General features: G+C 43.9%; 1 protein-coding gene across 1 annotated transcript in view; it reads left to right on the top strand.

Annotated features, from left to right (window-relative positions):
- LOC146831157 (uncharacterized) overlaps nucleotides 1–16273 on the top strand; it is a 57178-nt gene extending 40905 nt beyond the window's left edge. Inside the window, exons 3-4 of the mRNA XM_085603844.1 lie at nucleotides 3610–3829; nucleotides 16209–16273. Of these exons, the coding sequence (XP_085459970.1) occupies nucleotides 3610–3829; nucleotides 16209–16273 (285 nt within the window). The remainder of the gene's footprint in view (nucleotides 1–3609; nucleotides 3830–16208) is intronic.
- Nucleotides 16274–24525: the final 8252 nt, after the last annotated feature.

Genomic DNA, 24525 nt, shown 5'->3' with positions numbered 1-24525 from the left:
TACATTGATATTGCAGATAAAGCAATAACGCCTGCTGACCTTACCAATGAGTGCCCACTAATATTATAAGGCCTATCCCAGGTCGTCATCTAACCTTGCAGAATCCCCCTGTGTGTGTGACACAAGGGGTCCAAATCACCCACAGTAAAAAATCCATAAATGGGTGATCAACAAGGGACCAATCTGGGTGAATGAAATGGCTGGAACCCATTTGCAACAGTGTCAATCTACACTTTGGTTCTATTCACTAATTCACAGTATCGATTTACACAAAAACTTAAATTCTCATTTCAGAGGTAAGACCACTCAGACTGAATTTATGTACTTAACATTACTTGTAGTTACTTTCCACATAAAGAAGGAGATCTCTGCCACAATGGCAAAAATCTCTCTGCAGGAAAAAATATTGTAAAATATCTTTGTAAAATAATTAATTTTAACCTAAAACAAATTAAATACAAATTACAGCGCATTAGCTCTTCCAAATAAATGTGTATTCAATCAATAAAAATGTAAATATATAGAAGTATTTTATAAATATTAATTTTAAAAAACTGTAATCACTCACAGTAATTTCTATTTTGAAGGAAATGTTAGTGCAAGTTAAAAAATATAATTTAAATGTAATGATCTTTATTAAATAAGTTAACTATTAATTATAAAAGCAATATTATATTTTAATATATGTATATTTGAAAATGAACTTAAAGTCAAAATAATGTAATTGTTTTAACATTATTTCATGTGAGGTGTTATTTTAAGTTCAAGTCGCCATTAGTTTCTATGGAAGTGTGTTGCAGTACCTTTGAGTGCCCACATGTGGTGCAAGACTCCCTCCAAGGCTGGGCTGGACTAAAAGTGAAGTTTGTGAATATCAATGGTCATACTGTTTTGGGGCGTGTCTTTATATAAGCATTGGTCCTGCAGAGAGCCCTCCTTACATTTCCCTAAACCCCTCCCATTTTTGAGTAATTATTCCCCATTTTCTTACCACTCGCCAGGTTCTCTAACAATTACACCAATATAGTGTTACTTGTTTGTGCAGATAGCTCTACCATGTTGGCAAAAATCTCCCCATAGAAAAGACAAGAGAGGTGAAGGTGTTCTCACCTATCTTTATGACTGGTATTGGCATTTTGTAGTACATGAGTACGACTACTGTAGTACTGCTTCACATATTACATAGTGCTTTTTTTCAACAAGCCCCTAAATATCGTATTGGGTGGGGAGGGGGAATAATCAATTTTGTAGTTCTTCAGCTTGTAGTCTATGTTCAGTGTACAGGCTTCCTTTGACCCATTCTTTATTTGGAACTCACAGGCACATGTCTAAGTAAAAACTGTATTCTGGAAGCAAAAGTATTTTTGTAAAGTATATTTTCGATGCAAATGATGGCCCATTCGAATCTTGGTAATATAGTATATGATCTCTTGACTAGGCTTTCTTGATAGCGTTGCTAACGTTTGGGGCACCAAGGTGAATCTTAGCCAACATATGGTTATTTGTTTTCCATCATGGTTGTAGGTGGTCCATTTAAGCCCTGTTCTAAACATCTCTTCTTACATGGAAAAGAGAAAATGTAATCGAGAAGATGTTTCCATCCACAGATTATTGAAGGTTGATTTAATATGATAGAACCGGAGGAAGCCTCGTGTGTCGGGCACTGCATAGCTATCGCTCTAAAATATAAAATCAACGCCTTATTTCTAGACTACTTTACTGTTCTCATTTTAGGCGGTTAGATGATTCTGCTGCAGTAGTATGGGTGAAGGGTGGACTTGGTGTTAATTTCGATTTCATTATTGGGTGACTCATAAAACGAATTTTGTTGTGCGCACTGCATCGCATTCTGCGATGCAGCGCGTGCAATGGAATTCGTTTTATTTATTTAAATGTGTACTTACCTCCGTTCATCCATATTCCGGTGTTTACATTTCCCCACCCTGCCCCTCCCCCGCCCCACCCCGTCTCACTGCCCTACCGAACTCCCTCCACGGACCGCTACTGAAACTGGAATGTGCAGATCCTTTTTAAATGAGGGCTCCTGGGGGTGGCAATCGCAGATTGTCCACCCCCGGGCAGCTTCGGGCTGTAGTATTGCCCAAGGACTTGCAGGCAATTCCTATTGGTCGGTGTGTTTTAGCACGAGCGCGAGGGTCTAGAACTCTCTGTGGCGCGCATACCGCTTCGTGAGGTAAGGTAGGGCAAAAAAATATTTTGGGTCGCTTTGAAATTTAATTTACATACTTATAGCATAGCGCATTTGATCTTTTGTTAGGCGCCTTGATACCTGAGGGTAATTGTTCTTGCGCATTATAAATTGCCTTTCATTCATTCATTTTTCGATAATAATGGACGCGGCTGCTTCTGTGAGAGAAGCGCTACGCACCTTATGCGTGGCAGGGCACGAAGACCTAATTGTTCCTGGTGTGCTCTCTGAGGCGTGGGTGGGGCTGGAACAACGGAAGAGGCCGGCGGCGGGCAGGGTATCGGCAGCGGTTACTGCCTGTTTGTCCAGTGAAGTCTCCCCCGCGTCATCTGTCAGCATAAATCATTCGCTGACAAGCGCTTCACCGGCTCCTAAGTGGCATGCCTCTCTGCCCCTTCCTGCTTCCTCGTTTGTCAGGGGGAAAGTGGGAGGGGCATGCCACGCACACGCAAGGCCCCTGTTGGTGGTTTAAATACCAAAACAAGGAGGAAAAGAGGTGTTGCTTTACAAACAGAACTGTTGGCTCAGGTAACTAATGAAAATACTCCACCTAGTGGGCAAATTCAGCAAATACAAAACCCTGCTTTACAGGAGCCACAGGTTTTGGTGACAAATAATGATATTTGCATATTTGGTAAAAAAACAGCCTTTTAAATAAAATGTCATCTGTCAGGGTTTTGTCTGCTATATTTTCCAGTGAAAAAGGCGACTCCATGTTTCAGGCAAAGAGAACATCCAGTGCACGTGAAGATGCATATGTATCTCCTCAAAAAAGCACGCATGATATGAATAATGTTACCATTTATTCAAATGTAGATAAAAACAATGATTTATTATTGGGAAGTCGTGACAGGAATTTTGTTAGTCAGACTACACACTCCAGGGAGCGTGAACAGGATGGACAATGGGTGTGGATACCACAGGAGATAAATGATGACCTCAGGCTATTAAAGCTGAAAGGTACCAAGGATATTACGGTTGCAAATTCCAGCGTTTTGCAACACAACGTGGGCGAAACACCGCCAGGCACAAGAAGGGGTGGTAAAGAATGTCCGGTCAGGTGTCTAACGTCCTGCAACATAAGAGGCGACGTGGAGGGGGATTTTGAAGCGAAATTCCCCACGTCGTTGGACACACAAAGAGTGGCTAAATACAAAAATGTTTTAAACTGGAAAACATATGATGGGGGTATAGGTGATGGGGAACAGCCAAGTGGTAGTATGAGGGGTGGTAGTGTAGGGAATAGTGGGGTGGTAGACATGCATTTATCAGAGGATGAAATTGAATCATTGGAAGAAGGTGAAATTGTGGATGAAAGGGCGATACTGAAAGACTTGCAAGAATCCATGAGGGGAAAGGGGGGATGTACTAAAAATGTCTCTAGATTTTATTTTTCGCAGGATAGACAAAACAAAAGCAATCAGGGAAGAATCAGTTCAAGATTTGAAGACAAGGGTTTGAAGAAGAGAGCTTATACTGAAGACTACATTCCCACATCCTCAGGTGAGACTACCACACAGTTTGTTCAAAAACGTTTGAGGGTGGGAAAAAGCTTGGGTACAGATAACGAACGCCATAAGGTCACAAAGCAGGACAAGGGTAGTCAGGTGGAAACAGAAGGTGAGTTGGTAGATGACAAGATAAAAGTTTCAGTAAGTTCTGACAGCAACGCTAAAACAGCTGACTTCCAGACTACGTCATCAATAAAACGTTTACCTTATATGGGGTTGTCAATGCCACTGGGCGCACATTTAAACAAAGCTACCAAAGAGAAAATCTGGAAAGGGGAGTTTACTGACGTATTTAAACTTTTACATAGAGAAATACAAGCGAAAGAAGGGTCAAAGGAAGAGGCGTGGAAGTTGGCAAGGAGGCCAAGGGTGCCAACCAATATAGACACATGGACGTCAGCTTTTCCTATTTTCGCAAGCGTATACTGCGAAGAATTCCCTGACAGGTCGGTGTCAATTTTTAACTATCTGGACACAATTCGGAAGGCCGCTACAGAATTCGGGGGTTATGCCTGGTTACACTATGACGAGGAGTTTAGAGCCAGATTAGTTTTAATACCCGAAAAATCTTGGGGGGCGGTGGAAAATGAACTCTGAGTTCAGTGGATGTACCCTCAAAGGCCTCCACTATCCATGCATATGGCTAGCAGCTTAGCGGTTCCTTATCGGCCCTTTCAGAGCAGACCCACCCGGGGGGGGGGGGGGTTCTTGGAACAGACCGCAAACAATCATATCCGGCGCATGCTGGAACTTCAATAAAGGATATTTTGCACGAAACCCTTGTGAATACAAGCACAAGTGCTCAAAGTGCGGGGGAAAACATGCAGTTAGGCAATGCTTCGGAGAGCAATCAAATTGGGGAGGGAGCTTTTTTCCAAACATAGGAAGAGGTACAGCGTTCCAGCCTGGTCACAAGGGCTTTTACTCCGGTCAAGGTGGACAAACTATGTAAATGGTTAAAATTCTACCCGGACACACAAGAAGCGACAGTATTAGAATGGGGCTTCAGAGAAGGATTTAAATTGGGTTACCAAGGGCCCAGGTGCCGTAGGTTTGCCCAAAATTTAAAATCGGTAAACAAATTCCCACACATAGTCAAGAAAAAACTGCTGACAGAAGTGAAAGAAGGGAGGATGGCAGGCCCCTTTGATTTTTGGCTATTAGACAATCTCATGGTCTCCCCGGTAGGCGTAGTTCCTAAGAAGGCAGAAGGGGAATATAGAGGATTCAACATCTCTCCTGGCCTCAGGGTCTTTCTGTTAATGACTTTATTGCAAAGGAGGACTCTATGTTCCAGTTTGCGTCTGTAGATTCAGCATTGACGATGATAAGAAACACACGGGTGAACTCTGAATTGGCTAAATGTGACATCAAGTCAGCCTTCAGGCTCCTACCGGTACACCCCTCTGATCTTTCATTACTGAGCATCTTTTTTGAAGGAAAGTTTTTTGTAGACAAAACCCTTTCTATGGGCTGTGCAATATCATGCAGGCTATTTGAATCCTTCAGCTCAGTCTTACAGTGGTGTTTCTCTTTTTGGACAGGGCACACTGGGGTTACACATTATCTGGACGATTTTTTATTCATGGGACGGGCTGGTTCACAAAATTGCGAGAAAGCTCTGAAAGATTTTAAGGATTTCGCTCAGGACATGGGCGTTCCTTTGGCAGAAGACAAAACAGAGGGCCCCAGCTGTTGTCTGACTTATTTGGGCATTGAAATAGACACTATGAGCATGCAAGCTAGACTCCCGAAAAGAAAATATTGGAAATAACTAGATTATTGGAATATGCAAGTGATGCAGATAAATTGACTTTACGGGAAGTTCAAGGTTTGTTAGGCCATCTCAATTTCGCCTGCAAGGTCATAAAGGCAGGCAGAACCTTTTGTAGGCGACTCGGCTTTTCCATGTCTGGTATCAAGCTCCAACACGATAGAATCAGAATAACTGCTAACGTGCGGGCAGATTTTGAGGTCTGGTTATGGTTCCTAAAAGAATTTAACGGTGTCACACTTTGGTCACTAGATGAGGATTTCGTCTGGCAAATGCAATTGTTCTCTGACGCCTCTGGCGCCAATGGTTTTGGAATTTTTTAGGAAGTGAAGTGGTGCGCGGAAAGATGGCCAAACAGATAGGTGGCTGAGAAGAAAAGCATAGCTTTCCTTGAATTTTATCCATTGATAGTGGCTCTGGCCGTTTGGGGACATAAGCTGGCTTTTTAATGTAGATAACAGGACTGTAGTAGATCTTGTGAACGGTCAGAAAGCCAAGGAGAGACAGCTGTTGAAGTTACTGCAAATATTCATGCTAGACTGATTAAAGTTGAATATAGTATTCAAAGTAAAGCATATTGCAGGGGTTGAAAATAATATCGCAGATGCCCTATCTTGTTTTAGTGGGAGAGATTCCGTGGTTTGGCGCCCGGAGCGGATCTACGGAAAACTCAGGTACCCAGTGGGATATGGGATTTGGCAAAATGAATGCTCACCTACTCATCGAAAATTAATTGGCACAAAGTACCAAAGTGGCATACAGAAGAGCTTGGCTGGAATTTTTAGATTCAGGCGCATCATATAGAGCTCATGATAACAGAGGGTTGTGTCACCGCAGAGCAGACATTGTTAAGTTTATTATGCTCAATATAGACAGCAATATTTCCCCTACGACTATCGCTGGGAAGCTGGCTGGAATATCTTTTTACGGCAAGTTCTTTTGGGGATACGAGCCATCGGTGGGGGAAATGGGCAGGAGGATTCTGCAGGGCTGGGCAAAAACAAAAAAGAGAGGGCCGTACAAAAGAGAACCTATATCTTTAAAATTATTGTATAAGTTAACAATCAATTTATATGACGTTTTTTCCCCTTTCGAAGCACAATTGTTCAAGTTATGCATGATTTGGATCTTTTTTGGAGCGTTTAGGATATCTGAATTACTGGGTACTGCTATGTATGAGGATCTTAAAACACAAAATGTATCTCTGGTTCATTCAGATATAGAAATTTTTCTTGAACGCTCAAAAACAGACCAAACAGGGAAAGGTTCAAGAGTAATTTTACGACATATCGGTGGTCCTTTATGCCCCAAACAGGCATGGTTAGATTGTCTAGCATTAGGAGGTGCATCTTTGAATTTAGTTTTTCGTCATTTGGACGGATCTCAGTTAAAAGCCACCCAGTTCCTAGCAGTCTTGCGGATGTCTTTAAAGAAGCTTGGGAAGAATCCTGCCTTTTTTGGTACACATTCTTTTCCATTGGGGCGGCTTCAGAAGCTGCCAGATGGAGATTTTCCATTAGTGACGTTAAGAAATTGGGACGCTGGTCCTCAGATTGTTGTCTGCGTTATATTAGAAATTTGGAATACGAAGTTTAAAAATATGAGATATTAATTGTTTTTTCTTTGCAGGTCTGATAACAAGTTTATCAATGTCTCAGCGGCACGTTTGGATAATTGGACACTCATTCGTCAAATGGGCTGCAAAACAGGCAGCAAAAAGACATTTTGGGAGGAATTTAGGTTTTAGTTCCGAAGATGTGTCTATTTCCTGGTGGGGAAAAAGCGGCATGAAGTGGGTCCAATTTCTACCTCTTATGAGTGACTTGTCTTTTAAGAACAAGCCTGAAATTGTTTTGGTAAATTGGGGGGAGAATGATCTCGCTCAGTTATCAGGGCTTGGGCTACTAATAGAGATGAAATCTGATTTGGAACTATTTTCAAAAACCTGGTCCAAATCTCAGCTGGTCCTGACAGCCCTGATGCCACGCAGAATTTGGAGGGGGCAGAGAGATTTACAGCAGTGGAAAGAGCGCGAAGGAAAGTGAATAGAGAACTGCGTTTTTGTTCTTCTAACTGAATGTATTGGCTAGTTCACAATGAAATTTCAAAAGAAGACTACCAGTTCTTTAGACATGATGGAGTTCATTTGTCCTTTATTGGGAATGAGATTTATATTCTAAACATAAAAGAGATGATTTCTAAAATCCTTGAAATACAAACATGGTGTTGAAATATTGCTGTTTAAGCGACAGCATTTTTTGCATTTGCATTCTTCGTTTCAAAATTGCAGCATGGATATTATTTAAACAAAATGTTTTTCACTTTAATAACGGTCTGCATTACCCTCTCTCCCCCCCACCTCCCCTCCTGTACTCCTCTTGTATTTTAGTTTATAGTGGTAGTTTCCTTTGATATATAATGTATCTATGTTGTAACCTGTTTGGCGACAGTGTTTCAGTTGAGTTTACAGTTCTTAACAATGGTTAACAATTAATGAAATTGTTCACCTGTTTGGCGACAGTGGTGCTATGTTTTTACTTGGAATCATAATACATGTCCAGGTCAAATTGGGAAGTTTAAGCAAATGGGGGGGTGGGGGACAGGAAAAACTCCTGAGTTAGGGTTTTTCCTGGTGGCAGAGTTGGGAAAGATCAAGACAGGCAGGAAGGATTAGGGGCATTAGGAATAGCTTTGGACAGGGGGAAGCAAGGGAGCGAGGTTGGAGGCAAGAGGTAGGCAGGATATCAATCAATCAATCAATCAATCAATCATGGAACTTGTATCGCGCACTACTCACCCGTAAGGGTCTCAAGGCGCTTGGGGAAGGGGGTCTGCTACTGCTCGAACAGCCAGGTCTTGAGCTGTTTCCTGAAGGCCAGGTGGTCCTGGGTCATCCGCAGGTGGACGGGTAGGGAGTTCCAAGTCTTAGCTGCCAGGTAGGAGAATGACCTTCCTCCAGCGGTGGCTCTCTGGATGCGAGGGACGACGGCGAGGGCGAGGTTAGCGGAACGTAGCCGGCGGGTGGGCGTGTAGAAGGTGAGGCGGCTGTTGAGGTACCCTGGGCCTAGGTCGTGGAGGGACTTGTGTGCGTGGGTGAGGAGTCTGAACGTGATCCTCTTGTTGACCGGGAGCCAGTGCAGGTCTCTCAGGTGGCACGAGATGTGGCTGCGTCGGGGGACGTCCAGGATGAGTCGGGCGGAGGCGTTCTGAATACGCTGAAGTCTTTTCTGAAGCTTGGCCGTAGTACCGGCGTAGAGGGTGTTTCCGTAGTCTAGTCTGCTGGTGACGAGAGCGTGGGTGACCGTCTTCCTGGTCTCGGTTGGGATCCATCGGAAGATCTTTCGGAGCATGCGGAGGTTGTGGAAGCAAGCTGAGGAGACGGCGTTGACTTGTCTGGTCATCGATAGGGAGGAGTCCAGTATGACGCCCAAGTTGCGTGCGTGGTCCGTCGGTTCAGGTGCGGTGCCTAGTGCCGGGGGCCACCAGGAGTCGTCCCATGCGGAGGGTGATGGTCCCAGGATGAGGACTTCTGTCTTGTCCGTGTTCAGTTTCAGGCGGCTGATGTTCATCCATTCAGCGACGTCTGTCATCCCTTCGTGCAGGCTGGCTTTGGCGGTGTCGGGGTCTCTGGTGAGGGAGAGAATTAGCTGGGTGTCATCGGCGTAGGAAATGATGTTGAGGTTGTGTTGGCGTGCGATGGCAGCGAGGGGTTTCATGTAGATGTTGAAGAGAGTGGGGCTGAGCGACGATCCTTGCGGGACGCCGCAGATGACTTCGGTGGCCTCGGAGCGGAACGGAGGGAGGCGTACTCTCTGTGTTCTGCCGGAGAGGTATGAGATGATCCATTCCAGAGCCTTCCCTTGGATGCCGGTGTCGTTGAGGCGTTGGACTAGTGTGCGGTGGCAGACAGTGTCAAATGCTGCGGAGAGGTCTAGGAGGATGAGTGCCGCTGTTTCGCCGTTGTCGAGCAGGGCTCGGATGTCGTCGGTGGCTGCGATGAGGGCGGTCTCGGTGCTGTGGTTGGCTCTGAATCCGGACTGTGATGGGTCGAGGGATCCGTTCGTCTCGAGGAAGGCTGCCAGTTGCTTGTTGACGACCTTCTCGATGACTTTGGCGGGGAAAGGAAGGAGCGAGATGGGGCGGAAGTTCTTGAGGTCGGTCGGGTCCGCTGTTGGTTTCTTCAGCAGAGCGCTGAGTTCGGCGTGCTTCCAGCTCTCCGGGAAAGTTGCTGTGTTGAAGGAGGTGTTGATGATGTCTCGGAGGTGGGGTGCGATGGTAGAGGCTGCCTTGTTGAAAACATGATGGGGGCACGGGTCGGTCGGAGATCCGGAGTGGATGGTGTTCATCATGCGTGACGTGTCTTCGGGGGTCACCTCGGTCCATGTCTGGAGGGTGGCGGCGGGGTGCGAAGGTACGACCGATGGGTGCGGGGGTGAAATGTCGAAGCTGTTGTGGATGTTGGCGATCTTGCGGTGGAAGTACGAGGCGAGGGAGTCGCAGAGGTCCTGTGAGGGAGTGATGTCGTTGTTGCCGGTGCTGGGGTTGGAGAACTCCTTGACGATGTTGAAGAGCTCCTTGCTGTCATGGGCGTTCTTGTCCAGTCGTTCCCGCAGAGATTTCTTCTTGGTGGTGCGGATGAGCTGGTGATGTCTGCGAGTGGCGAGTTTCAGTGCTGTTCTGTTGTCGGCGGTCTTGTTGAGGAGCCAGGCCTTCTCGAGGGTGCGGCAGGCCTTCTTGGAGTCCTTAAGTTCGTCGGTGAACCAGGGGGCCTTCTTGCTTCTGGGCCTGGTGAGGGGGTTCTTCAGTGGCGCGAGGTCGTCGGCGCAGGAGGTCAGCCACTGCGTGATATGTAGATAGGGGTTTGGGTAGGAGGATTAGGCCGAACAATGTGGGTAATAGTTGTTTTGGGGTATATTGTTTAGGGGCGGGAGGTGTTAGGGTGGGCATGTTTTTGAAATATGACCTGTATATGATCTGTATTTTAAGATATGTGTGAATTGCCTGCCTGTCCAATAAAGCGGCCTTTTACCCCAAATTTGGGTCTTGGACGTGCTTATTACCCGATGAGGGCTCCTGGAGGTGTCAATCGCAGATTGTCCACCCCCGGGCAGCTTCGGGCTGTAGTATGGGCCAAGGACTTGCAGGCAATTCCTATTGGTCGGCAGTCTTTAGCGCGAGCGTGAGGGTCTAGAACTCTCTGTGGCGCGTTTACCGCTTAGTGAGGCAAGGTAGGGCGAAAAAATATTTTAGCCCTCCCTTAGAATGTGTTTATTGCTCAATTTTCTTGTAAATTAAAAAAATATATAATAATTCACTTGATGGCTGTCGCTTGGACAGGTGGCAGAGTTGGAGGAGATCAAGACAGGCAGGAAGGGTTGGGGGCATTAGGAATAGCTTCGGACAGGGTGAAGCAAGGGAGCGAGGTTGGAGGCAAGAGGTAGGCAGGATCTCTAGATAGGGGTTTGGGTAGGAGGATTAGGCCGAACAATGTGGGTAATAGTTGTTTTGAGTTATATTGTTTAGGGGCGGTGGGTGTTAGGGGGGATATGTTTTTGAAATATGATCTGTATATGATCTGTATTTTAAGATATGTGTGAATTGCCTGCCTGTCCAATAAAGCGGCTTTTTACCCCAAATTTGGGTCTTGGACGTGCTTATTGCCCGATATATTTACAACTCCAAGGATTACTTTTAGTGAGAGCTGTAATGCCAAAATGATGGCTTCATCATTATCTCATGAGCAGGTGGTGACCACGAACCAAGTATGAGGTATTCCCAGTGCAAAATACATACAACCTCTCTTTGACTCTTTGGGGTATATCTACTAACCTGGTTTCTCAACTACAATGAGTATGCTGAAGAAGGTCACATTCCAGCCATGCTCACTGGACTCTCAAGCAATGGCAAAGTTGTCATTATGAGCATATTCACAAACATAGAAAAGTTCCACCTGGTGAGTCATTATGAAATTGCCACTCACTTAGAAAGCAACCAACTCCTCTAAATTGCCTACTTGTTGCCTCCTGGTGTGATAAATAGGGAGGGGGGGAAATAATTATCCACTACCTTTATAGATTAATTAGAAATATTAAAAGTAGTTATGAATTTAAAAAGAAAGCAGTACTACAGTCATGACTGGAGATCAATAATTTGGTTATGTTTAAAAAGAATTTAAAAAAATAAATGGCCATACATGCTTACAGTGATATAAAAACAAGAGGTGTATAATGATGAAGCCCGGAACATCCTGTTGCCTGGTAATACTTTTGATTTTGTTTTTGAGAGAGCTGAAATGATTAGCCATGATGGTTAATAACATGCCTAAAAAACTTGGAGATATCATTAAATCGATTAATCCTTCAAACGCTATTAACCCCATGGTGTGGCTGAAATTACACTCCGCGGTTTTCAGAGTCATTGGTGATGAGTCTTTCCAAAGTTCATGATGTTATGTGTCGACTTAGCATAATCCCCATGAGTGGAATGGAACTACTATGGTGCACATATTTAAAAAAAGGAGATAGGGCTTTCCCTATGAATAATTGGCTATTGGCCGTGCACTGTCTTTGAACATTGCTTTTTCCAGAGAAATGCTGATCAATTTTCAGAAATGGGTAATGGGCAATTGTGCATTAGCCTGTTCACAATCAGGGTTTCAAACTTGATTACTGTTGACATTAAAATCAAGAATACAATATCTTCTCATACATTAATGATATATCAACATGAAATGTACCTTCAACACTGTGGATTGCTCTTCAAGAAGTTGTCATGGGCTGGATTAGGTAGACGTTCCTTTTAGATTTGTTTTAAGATGGGTGACTCTTCCAACAGCCACTGTAATCGCCTGCACATCACAATTACTTGAGCGGTGACCAGTGTCTTCCAAAATTGATCTCAAAGGAAGAAAAAACATTGGCACAAAAATCCTCCTGCAAATAAGTCTTGATGGAAGGTTGAAGAGGATGACTTGGAAGTCAGAAGATACTGGCACAAGGTTTCCAACTGAAGACTGGAGGAAAAATAATTTTAAAATCTTCAGTGTCAAAATTATCAAAGGGGGTGGGCGTGAAGCTGATGAAAAAAATCAGAGTGTGCTGCAGCACATCTTACCACAATTGTTGCTTCCCTAGATATCATACAGACAAGATGTTTTATCGTAGGAAATAACCAGCACAATCTTGGATTAGGAATAGAGCATAGCAGGAATAGAGCATAATCATCTTGGAATAGGAAACAGCAGAACTAAACCATTACCACACAAGGAAGATGGACTTATGGGACTGCAATGATTACTGAAGAGCTCACAACGTACCAAAAGTGTCAGACAGTAAATCAACAGAAACATATAATCATGTGGTGTTAGAGATATAACAACTGGTACTATAATGTAAAAATATTTGAAGAGGTAAATGAATACTATCACGTGGGTCTTACAGTCAGCGATAGATTCACTGTGAAACCATCAATACTAACTAAAATCCCCATGAAAACACTACAATGGGGGCTGCTTTCAAGTTAGTTATCATTTGGAGCAACACTTTGCTGCAATCCCGGTTAAAGGTATACAAGACAAAAGTTCAGCCTTCCCTGTAACATGGGTCTCAGAACTGGGCTTTAACAAGCCTTCTTGTCTAGATGTGATAGAAGAATCATTGTTGCTCAAGGCCGCTGTCTTAAGCAAGAGCACGTCAGCCTGTCAAAGGTTTTCTGCACCACAAATTAAGGACAAATTAAAACAACATGGACTACATTTATGGAAAAGATCTCGAAAATATCCCAGCACCTGATTGACCAGAGAGGGCTCGGTGTCTAGAAATGCAACAAATATTTGACAACTGCTCCATCTCCACAGCTTCTTTTAATATGATTTGAAAATAGTGTTTCCCTGCTACACTCAAGAGTTCTGCCATTTGTTGTCTAAGAAATCCTCCTCTGATTTTGCTTTCTTAGCACAGCATAATATCCTAAATGCCTACTGCATCACATGAATGGTCCCTGAAATGAGGAGATGCGCGTTTGAACTTGCTGCCATTTCTGGAATACTTGGTGTCTTTGTATGTCACTCCTGATAGTCAGAGGTGATGAAGACACATGCTAAATACTAACTGAAGAATGAAAACAGTATATAGTTCTTGTAAAATCCAAGATAAGGGCCCTACATCTTGGAATTTGTGCAGTTGTTAAAGCTGACATAATATATGTGTGTTTAATGTTGCCTCTTTTTTTTTTACTTCTTACAGTGTGTAAAATGTAGCCTGCTTTCCTACAGTGTATGACTACATTGCATGTATTATTTGCATTGGTTTCTGAAATAATGATTTTGTGCTTTGTAGTATGGGTTTGATCGTTTCTAAAAGCTATGGAGACCATTAAAACGTACACAAATCTATATTGTATTATGGAATAGTATTGTTGCACAAAGCATATCCGCAGGAAAGGCTGTGAGATATGTTGCTGTCAAGTTGGGAGTGGGAAGTCTGGCAATTCACTTAGGGTGGGTGATGGCTCATTACCAGCAATTGTCTATTATATCCTTTAGTAAACCCTGCTTAACCCACTCTATGAAAAGATAAAGTTTGGACCTGAAGAGGATTGAAGAACTGTCTGCCTGAACTAAATGCCTGTTAGAGTAATGGACAGGCTTGTCTGCATCTCTGATCTTAACTTCTGTTTGCAACATTTTGCTCCAGACTGACAGGGCTAAACAGGATCAGTGTACTGCCAGAGAAGCATTCTGGGCCTGTGGAATTTTCATATTGGCTCTGGAGGCTGCAGAAGGTACTGACACTGAGAAAGCTGTTGCATCCCTGGAATAAATCCACGGGGCTACTCGAGACTAGCAGCCTGATTCACAGAAGCAAACTTACACTTCGCAGTAAGTTTTCTACTTTTTCTGAATTCACAAACTACATGTAGAATTTTATGACTCCGCATCCCTACACCTATGTGTTCTGACTCTGCATTCAGGTTGAACTCAACACACATAAGTATAAAAATTGCAAAGTCATAAAGTTCATTTGGTAGTTTGTGAATTGCATTTTGTAGTACAGTTTTTGGCACTATAAAATGTATTACAAAGTGCAGTTTGTGAACCAGGCCCTATGTATTTTTCCTGTTTACCCTTGTGGATACTCTCTCCCGAGGCCGGAGGATGCTGATGGTCCTCATAATAGTGGAAGTGTTTGTCTGCTTGGAGGAACACTAGTGGACCAGGCGGAAATGGAGATCTTCTCATGGACCACAAACCAGAGTTTTGAGAACCCTTCTAAACTGGGAAAAGGAGGCAGTTATACCTTAGTAGTGTTTCCCCTCTGACATTTTTAAGAACATATTGCAGAAGTACGATTTACACAGTGTATCTCACCTCAAGGAGCCTAGTCTTGTTACAGTGTCTGCTCATGGGTGACCCGACTGAGGGCCTTATTACGGTTATGGCAGTCCTCCTGGTTTGCTCTGCCTTCCTAGTGGGAGATCTTGTAGCCCGGTGGAATGGCTGTGCCAATGCTAGGTGCCAATATGAGGTTTAGCCAGGTCTCTGTCAGGAAGATGATGTCCGGGGAGTGAGTCTTGAATCTTGATGGTGTCCTGGATCTCGGCTGCATGTTTCTGAGAGATCTGGTGTTGAGGAACATCCATGCCATATGAAGTGAGGTGCGTGTTCTGCATTAGCAGTGCATGATGGTGCAAGTGAAATCGCAGTGAGTGAATGAGCAGTGAGTACATTAGAACGGTCTTACTGTTGAGCAAGGTGAGACATGGAAGCAGCTGATGTGGTGGTGTTCGGGCACAAGAAACATGGACAAAAAGAAGAACAAAGAGAGAGAGTGGAGAGAGGAAAATGGGTGAAAAGTGGCACAAAGAAAGAGAGTGGAGAGGAGAGTGGAAAAACAAGAACGAGAGAGAGAGTGGGGAGTAGAAAACAAGCACAAAGAAAGAGAGTGGGGAGAGGAAAATGGGCAAAAATTGGCGCAAAGAGAGAGCAAGGACAGTAGAAAATGGACACAAAGAGATAGAAAACGATGGAGAGGAGGGCAAAATGAAAGAACAGAGAGAAAGAGAGAAGAAATGCAAGATGAGGGCAGGCTCTGAGGTAGCGAGGCAGGGTCCGAAAGGGCCTTAGACTGGAGATACTAACCGAGGAGTGCTGCAACAACCATGAGCAGCTGTTTGGCCGTGCATCTATGACTGTTAATGAGACCCAGAAAAGCACAATCTGGAAGGACATGCAGCTGAAAAAAAAAATGCTGCAGATGTGGCACAGCACTTGGTGGAAGAAATGCAGACATGGTGGTATGACCACTGGTCTCACACCAAAGAAAGGATGGCAACATGACTGACTGAGTCACAGGCAACAGGAGGTGGTCCCTAATCTGTACCCCATCTACAAAACTCGAAGCAATGGTAGAGACCTTGGAGCCAGAGGCTGTAGTTGGCTTTGGCAGCCTTGACACTTCTGCATCTGCACCAGCGCAAAGTAAGAACACTTCTATATAACTGTATACTACATGCATGTAAAAATAAAACAGATACCGGCAGATCAGTATGGGACCATTACATAGCTAAAGTACCCCTTAAGGTGCATCATGGGGCTTGTAGTCAAATAATAACACACTGTATTTAGTGTCAGACATTCATTGCATCATATTGTACAACTAAAGGCAAATAGGTACCCCATATAATGACATTAATAGCATGTCCATTTTTCAAACAGATGCACCTGAGGAAGAAATGGAATGCCCAATTGATGAGGGAAAAGAACAGACTCAAATGGTGTAGGAAGAAACAGTATTTTTGGAGAGTCTGCTCACACAACCTCACAGCCACTCTGGCGGTGCATCTTTCTCCCCAGAGCCACCATCATTTGAGGATGAGAATGCCATCTAACTGTCCACTCCAAACCAGCCGCAAGTTGACAGGCCCGACACCAGCATACTGCAGTGCATGCTCACAGGTGCTAAGATATTCCTCATGTACACGAGCCTTCTGGGTCCCAGGCAACTGCAGAACAGTAAATACTGTTTGGTGGCCTTGAGGCATCCATGCTGTAGATTCAGTTCCTGCCGCACAATCCAATTAAGTTAGTCAACAGAAAACTACATAACATTCAGCATGCAATATCCATGGGTTTCAATCAATTCAGTGGCCACTAAATTGGACAACCAAACTAGTGTTCTAGAAAAACTATGCACACATATGGCAGAGGACACTATAAATCAGAGGTGCAGACAGAGGAGCAGTGCTGTGCTCATTGGTGCCTTAACAAGGTCCATTGGAAGGCTTGCACATGCCACATCAGCCTTATAAAAATATACTGTGACACTGCAAGTCAAAATGGGCCACTTTAGCGAGGACTTGTTGAGGGTGCTTGGCCTGATTACCTCTGTAGTGGAATCCAGAGAGCGCATATTGCAAGTGGAATGGTTGAAGGGCAACCTGATAGTGAGGAATTGTCAAGTGTCAGCTGCATCTCTGCCACAGATGAACGAGTGCTGCGACACAGTAGTAGCTGTACCTCTGCATCTCAACATTATGGCACGTCCACCTTTGCACATAGTCACAGAAATAAATTAGCATGAGCCATCTGAGAGACCTGTGGTCTGCCTGAACTAGGAAGTGAGTCCCAAACAGGTATGGTCTCAGTTTTATCAGTGCCTAGACCACACCAAAGGCCTACCTTTCAATAGCACTCTACCTACTGGGTAGTAACCTCCTACTACTGAAGGCTACATCTTAATGTAGGCCCTCCTCCTTTAACTATGCTAAGACAGCCCCTATGTCATGCTCTGAAGCACCTGTCTGCACAATAAACTCCTTAGAGAGGTCAGGAGCCCTGAGTACAGGTGCTGTACTCATGGCTTCCTGGAGGATGCTAAAGGCTTTTTGGCAGGCCTCTGTTCAGATCATCTTTCTGGTCTGCTTCTTAGAAATCAGCTCGGCTAAGTGGGTGAAAATGGTGCTGTATCCCTTAACAACCTTCCAATATTATCTTGTAAGGCCCAGGAAAGCCCTTAATTCAGTCCATGTTTTAGAGGGTTGCCAGCCAGGATAGACTCAGTTTTGCCCTGGAGAGGCTGCACCTTGTCCCCGGCCACCATTTAGCCCAGATACACCACTGATCTCTGCCCTATCTGCCACTTGCTGCTCTAGATACCCAAGCCCAAGCATCTCCTGGCAGTGGTACAGGTGTTCCTCCCAGCTGTAGCTGAAGAAAGCTATGTTGTCTTTGTGGGCGGCAAAGTGAGTGATATCACAAAAAGAAGGATTTTCTCTTTATCTGTTTGAGTTTATGGAAGAATAAGTTAAACTTTGGTAAGATGAACTAGACTACATAGACTTGATATCACCAAAAGGCATAAAACCCAGGAAATGATGTTGACAGATGTATAAGACAGCATGGTACTTTCTAATGGAGGCCATGGGTGTTATTTTGAGGTTGATGAATGCAGCACATTTGTACAAAAATAGTGGCTGCCCAATCCCTTAACCTGTAGTTCTTCCTTTCCAATGTAGAGGAGGCAGAAATACAGGGTCTACACATGTGGAGCCTCAGCTCCTTCTGCTACAGAGATCCTTGGCCCAATTGTCTGCACAGCACATGACCACCACTTCACAGTGGTAGTAGCCCACCCTATTTAAGGTTTTATTATCACTGGATTTTCCTGTCTTGGATTACCATATAAAATGCATGTGTGCAGTGGGTGAAGAACATGAGGTTTTCTAAACATTCAACTCTGCTTTAAGTGCATCCACTACACTTGAGGATACATGTGATGCAGCAAAATGCCCATGAGGCAGTGAGTGATATTTTGATATGGCAGGTAGTCCTCTAACAGGACTTTAGTTGAGCTACAGAATCCAATCAGGTCGTTATTGCTGAACCACCCACAAATTTGCTCAAGAATGAGGCAATGTTTGTTTAAGAGATTTAGCAAGCTAAAATCCGTAATGAGTTGTTGGTATCACCTATTTTGCAGCCAGTTGTGCCATGTTTGCCTGTTGGCACTGCAATGATTACCAGCAAGCATGTTAAGCGGGCTTTATTGGCTCAAATATTATTAAAGGGGAGCACACACTGGTGTTTGCCTTGCGCACCCTGAAAGTTTAAAAGAATTAGAATTCTGTGATATGAAAGCAATATTTGCATGTATGTGGGAGTCCAAAAATGTTAAATATATGTGGACTTCTAAATGTATCGGATAACAACATTTTGATATGCATACTTGGGGTTACCAATGTACATGCAACTGAATCTATGGCATGACTGGCAAGATAAGGCACAGAGGTTATAGAATGCAAGTTTGTAGAATAATACTGTGTGGTGTCTTAAAAAAAGAAAGGTTGAATGTCTAAACTGCATTTGGTAAAGTTTGAAAATGTGGAAGATGATGAAAAGGCATGGACTGTTTTAGAGCAGGGATAGACATGAATGATGGAAATGCATTTTGGAAGCGGAAGACAGTGAGTGTTTAACAGAAGGTGGAGTCTTATAGAAGATGATAGAGTTTGTTGGCAAGGGGTGGCCCAGAGTAAGAAGACTTGAAAGAGAAATACTAACTTATATCAGTGTCAGTTGATCTATACATTGAAGATGGAATTGTAATTGAACTTATGTATGGCATCAATAAGCAGTCAAAAAAAGACTTAGGGAAATATATGTGTGACTCTTTTTGGACATGGAAGTTGAGAACACATTTTGAAGTGGGCAGAGAGTGGTACTGCATACAAAGGATGCAGGAAGGAACCCTTGGATTCTGTGGAAATGCCTGGAGCACCATGAGAGAAATAAGGGGTAGGCCTTCTTGAACCATTTTATCTGTTGTCTGAGGATTAACGGTATGTATTCATTCTATTAGATCACTTTTAATATGGATTGAAGGGAATCTAGTTAGAAAGTCCGACATTAAGGGGCCGATTACGATGCTGTCAGAAGTCGGTCCGAGCCTTTCTGACAGCATCGTTATGTGCTCTTGGAATTCTGCTCATCTCATTACAATAGAGACGGTCAGAAAGGAATCCGAACTGTCAAGACAAATGGCTTCTGACTGGCTCAGAGAGCGGCTCTTTCTGCCCTAGGGATTACGATGTCGGATTTTGACAGCTTTTCTATGCTGGCCTTTTCAACACAAAAAGGCTGTCGGAACTCGACTTTCGGGGCCCCCAGCAGGGCCCCCATGGGTACACGGCCTCCGGTTGGAGGCCAAGGGGCACCTATGGTGCCTGCTGATCCATGCATCCCGTGTCAGGCACCTTGAGGTGCTTGCCACAGGGTGCAGGGATGAAGTACATCTCTTATTTTACAATGGGAGCATGTATTCCAGGCGGAATATATGCTCCCATTGTAAAGCATAGGAATCGGTTGCATCCTAATTAATCAGTCGGGACCGAGATGATGTCGGACGGAGGAAACTCTGCCCGACATCATAATAAGTCCCTAAATTTTTCAAACTGTCTTTTTTTTTGTTGCAGATTTTATTTAGCACGAACTCCACCCGAAGGTATTGGAGTGCTTTACATAAGCATCGGTTAAGTTACACATTCAGGCACATGGAGATTAAGGGATTTGCCCAGAATCACAGGATGTGGACGCGACCCCGAGGCTCAAACCCTGGTTTCCAGCACCAAAGTCAGCAATCTAGCCGATGGACCACATCCTCTCCCCAAGAGATGTGTCTGGTTTCCTTATTGATGTAGTCTCCAGTGAAGGGCTACCTAAGTGTTTGACATCAGATGATGTGATACTGTTTGTATTGGTGAATATGAAGGAGGTTTACAGAGGATGGGAACATAGCATAGAACATGTAGATTTTATCACCCAGAGGAGAATCTGCTTGTGGGGCATGCTAACTGGTTAGATAAAAATGCTTTCATCTGGGGTTTAGAAAACAGATAACTATTGAGGATATTGTGAGATATGCTGTCTGCTCATCCCATTACATGCACTCCACAACTGAGGTAACTCCTTGGAAGGATCTGGTTGGGAGGTGTGGTGATGCATGTCTTTGATACTTGATATTTCCCAGTTACCAGAGGGGAAGAATTGTTTGGTAGTGAGAAAGAGAAGAAGAAAGAGTGGCCAAATGTACAGTAAAAACGGTATAGTAATTCAGGGATTTTAAAATAGGGGACCCGGTGAAAATAAAAAAGGGTAAAGTGTACACAATAGTGTCATTTGGTTTCGTCCAATGGAGGTGGTGAAGAAGGTTTCTAGAGCTGCTGGGCCCTTAGAGTAGAGCAAATGTGCAATGGATGTAACCTTTTCTCTGAAAGATGGAGATGTGTGATTTTCTATGTTGTATCCTGTAGCTCTCATGTGTAGATAGACTTGGGCTCGATTTAATTCTTGGCAGTTGAGCCATTTACTGCCAGGACAACAAAAGTAAAATACTTTGCTGCCCTGTCGGCAGTCCCGACTGCTGAATTGTCTGTCTGGCCAATGGATATTTCTAGCATTCATAGGAACCACTCTCAAGATGGTTTCTGGGAATGCATTGGAACTTTTCCTACTGCTCCATCAAATATGACATAGCCATATGGCAAAGTTACCAAGGATTTTTTATTTTCAAAGACAAAAACACAAAGGGCCTTTTTGTGTTTGAAAATAAAAAAACAATGAATGCCCCCATCACCATGGCAGTCATCTCCCATGACGAGGGGGGTATTTTAGGTATTCTACTACCTCTTCCTGTCAGGGCTTGCCTGGCGGTAATGGACAGTAATAAACAGCTATATGTCCACCATTCTAAAAGGCTGGACAGCCATATAGCCAATTCCCTGTCTCTCACAGCTCTCAATCCATCGGACAGTCAGAGATGTAGGCTGTGGTCAAGCTATTGTTCACCTGCTTTTAAATTTGGGGGGTGAACCATCATGTTGGGAGTAAGAACACTCCATTGCCAATGTGACGGAGTATGCTTATCACCAGCATTTATATTGAGCTCACTGTCTTTCAATTATGTGTCATGTGATCTTTAAATTATTTATATTGTAAAGTGATATTTGTGGCAGCTGTTAGAAAAATGTTCTCGCTGGTGAACACCTCCTACCGTGGGTAGGAGTAGTGCATTGATATTTACTTTAACTTGCTTCTGCACCTCTTCAGTATGTTCTCCTCAAACGAGCTGCCAAACAAAGCCGGAAGCATCTTTAAATGTGCCTCATCAACGAAACAAATCTCCACTCAGCCACTTCAAATAATTGGAGAAAAAAAACTGGTTGTCTCAAGACAGAATCTATGCAGTCCAGACAACCTCATGCTTGAGCTCCTGGTCTGTGGAAGAAAAGAATACTCAGACAACCCTTCATGGGCAATGCACTAAAATTGTGCAACCTCACCCCATTTCCTATCAAAAGCTGAAAGAAAAAGCTAATTCCCAAACAACAATACCCAGTATGTCTCACAATCTTGAAAGATCAATTTCTCATAAGTCCGACTGGAAGTTTAAAAAAAGGTGCAGCTTAAACCAAGTAAAATGGACAATAACTAGTTGTTGACTTATCAAGTATACAATTCCGGTAGACAATGCCTAGTAGTAGTTTTCATTATGCTGATATCTGAATTTGTGTCCTCCTCTGCTTCGACCATTGGGCATTTTGTTTGAGTATCTCTATATTTGATGCTGAAATTTCCTAAGGGACTGATTTATATCTTGGCAACGGTTTACTTCATCACAGCGGTGACGGATATCCCGTCCGCTGAAATATTAATCCCATAGGACATACTGGGATTTATATTTCAATGGACGGGATAGTCGTCATCATTGTGATGGTGTACTCCATCTGGCAAGATCTAAGTCAGGCCCTAAATCTTTTTGTATCTTTTCCCCTAAGTGTATGTGTGTGAAATGTAATTCTTTCTCTCTTTTCTGCTGCCCTTTGGGTCCTGTCCATGTTATACAATACCACAAACACAAAAATAAACTTAGATTTAAGAAATCTTACGTAGATGCGATGTGGAGTTCCCATCTCCACTAGTCTGCCTTCACCAATATCTAGTGAAAAACACGCAGAAACATGGAAAGGGTCTTTGGTCGTCTTCTGGTGTGATGGGGTGTTGACCAAATCATTCACAGGCTAATGCATGAACTGGTTTTAACACTCAGCTGCACAAATGATGTGTCTGGGGTGGCAAGAGACCACTCTGCTGAAGGTCAAGTCCTATGAGAGAAAGCACAGGGCCTGATACACAAAAGGCCTCTGCACTCATAATGGAGGCCCCGGAGTGGTGGGTGAGGCCCCACACTCAGGGCAGAAGCTCCGCAACGTGAATTCTCAATGGCGGAGATTTCGCCCTGAGTGCGGCGACTCTCATGACTGCAGGCCTTCACCACGAGTGCGGAAGCCCTTGGGGAATCAGGACCACAGTTTTTATCATTGTAAGGCATGAACAATGGACAACTCAGCACGTGTGATAGTTTCACCACTCAGTTTAATAAACATCTTTACTAGAATGCATTTTCTGTTGTAGGGTTATGCGACTCATCAAGGTTATTTATTTCCATAGGAATTTGTATGTATGAGATGCACTGGGCTCATGTCACGTTAGTGTGCAGTTACATCAGTTGTTGACCTTTTGGAGGCCACTCGGTATCTGAAATTGTCAGATCTTGAAGAGGTTCATTGGTTATATACCACTGGACTTGAGTTGATCACTGGAACCAAGGAAGAAAGCCAAGGTCGTAGCGTACATATTATTGTGGGTGTGGAGTCATTGTGTTACCTAGGTTGTTATTCCTTATAGTTGCAATCATGAAAACAATGCAACATAAAGCTTAGACAGCAAAGGTAACTTGTCACTTTGATAGCTTTATTTCGGTCAATGACCATAAAAGCACAGATAAAATATTTACATAAACATAAAATACATAAATAATCATCATTTAGATAAAAAGTTATTAAACAACAGTTATCAAAGTAGCAACAATGAACAGTAAACATATTCAATCACTAAGAGGGACCCAACGCCTTTAGAATGCGGTTGCGTGTATGCCATACACTGGTAAGAAATTTTGCTAGCGCAAAGACAGTTGGACCAGAGACATCACATTTCAAACTCCTATACATTGGTGCGTATTCCCTGCAGCCCATATTCCTTATCAGCGCAAGAAGCCAGTGTTTTCGTGCTGCCTTGTAGGCTGGGCAGAAGAAAGCCACATGCAAATCCGTTTCCTCCTTAGCATCGCAAGCCAGGCACTGCATTGTAGTAGGAGCCGTTGACCATGTGCATGTGAAGGAACGGAAAGGCAGTGTGCTGTATCTCCATTGGAGAAACAGCTTCCGCGCCAGTACAGGGGAAATGGGGTCTAATACTTTCTCGAACCTGTAGGAATCCTTACTTTGCAGAAACACGAAGGATAAGGACCCCTGTGCCTGAGCGGCTTGGGTCCTGACTATTTTGTGTTCATGATATACATTAGCCAGGGATTTTTTGGAAATTTTTGGTGCTGCTTTCGCTGGATCAGTCCATAAATCGGGGAGCCCTATCTCCATACAAGTGGCTTGGATGTTTTTGACCCAAGGGATGTTAAGCACTTTTGGGTGGTTCAAGAGTTCAACCAATTCCGCCCGATATTCTGCAAGATCGTTACTGCTCCACAGCCTGCGCCAGAATGCTATGGGTCTCAGACTTATTTCATCAGCTAACGGTCGTAGGCCCAAATCAAGCCTCAGGGGGAGGAGCGGGGTGCTGGGGGGGAGTGCGGTTATCTGTCTTATGAACTTATTTTCCGTTATTGAGAGACTCCCGCAAGGCGTGTGGCCCCATATTTCCGCCCCATACATTATCGCTCCCCTGGCCTGGGCCTTGTATATCTGGATTAGTGCCCACCAATGGACGGTATGACGGACCAGTCATCATCCGGGTGATACCCCCAGTAGTTTGCGTAAGTTTAAGGTTGGCCCTACTCTGGTGGGATCCCCAAGTCATCGTTTCGTTGAGGGTCACACCCAGATATTCAAAGGTGGCCACTCTCTCGAGCCGTACAGTTCCTAATTGTGGATTTGGTCGCAATTTTTGTCTCGGGTTCAAAACC

The sequence above is a fragment of the Triturus cristatus genome, chromosome 5_1 (genome assembly GCF_964204655.1).
Source record: "Triturus cristatus chromosome 5_1, aTriCri1.1, whole genome shotgun sequence".
Lineage (NCBI taxonomy): Eukaryota > Metazoa > Chordata > Amphibia > Caudata > Salamandridae > Triturus > Triturus cristatus.
The sequence above is the reverse complement of the archived record's forward strand: the minus strand, read 5'-3'. Positions and strand labels throughout refer to the sequence as shown.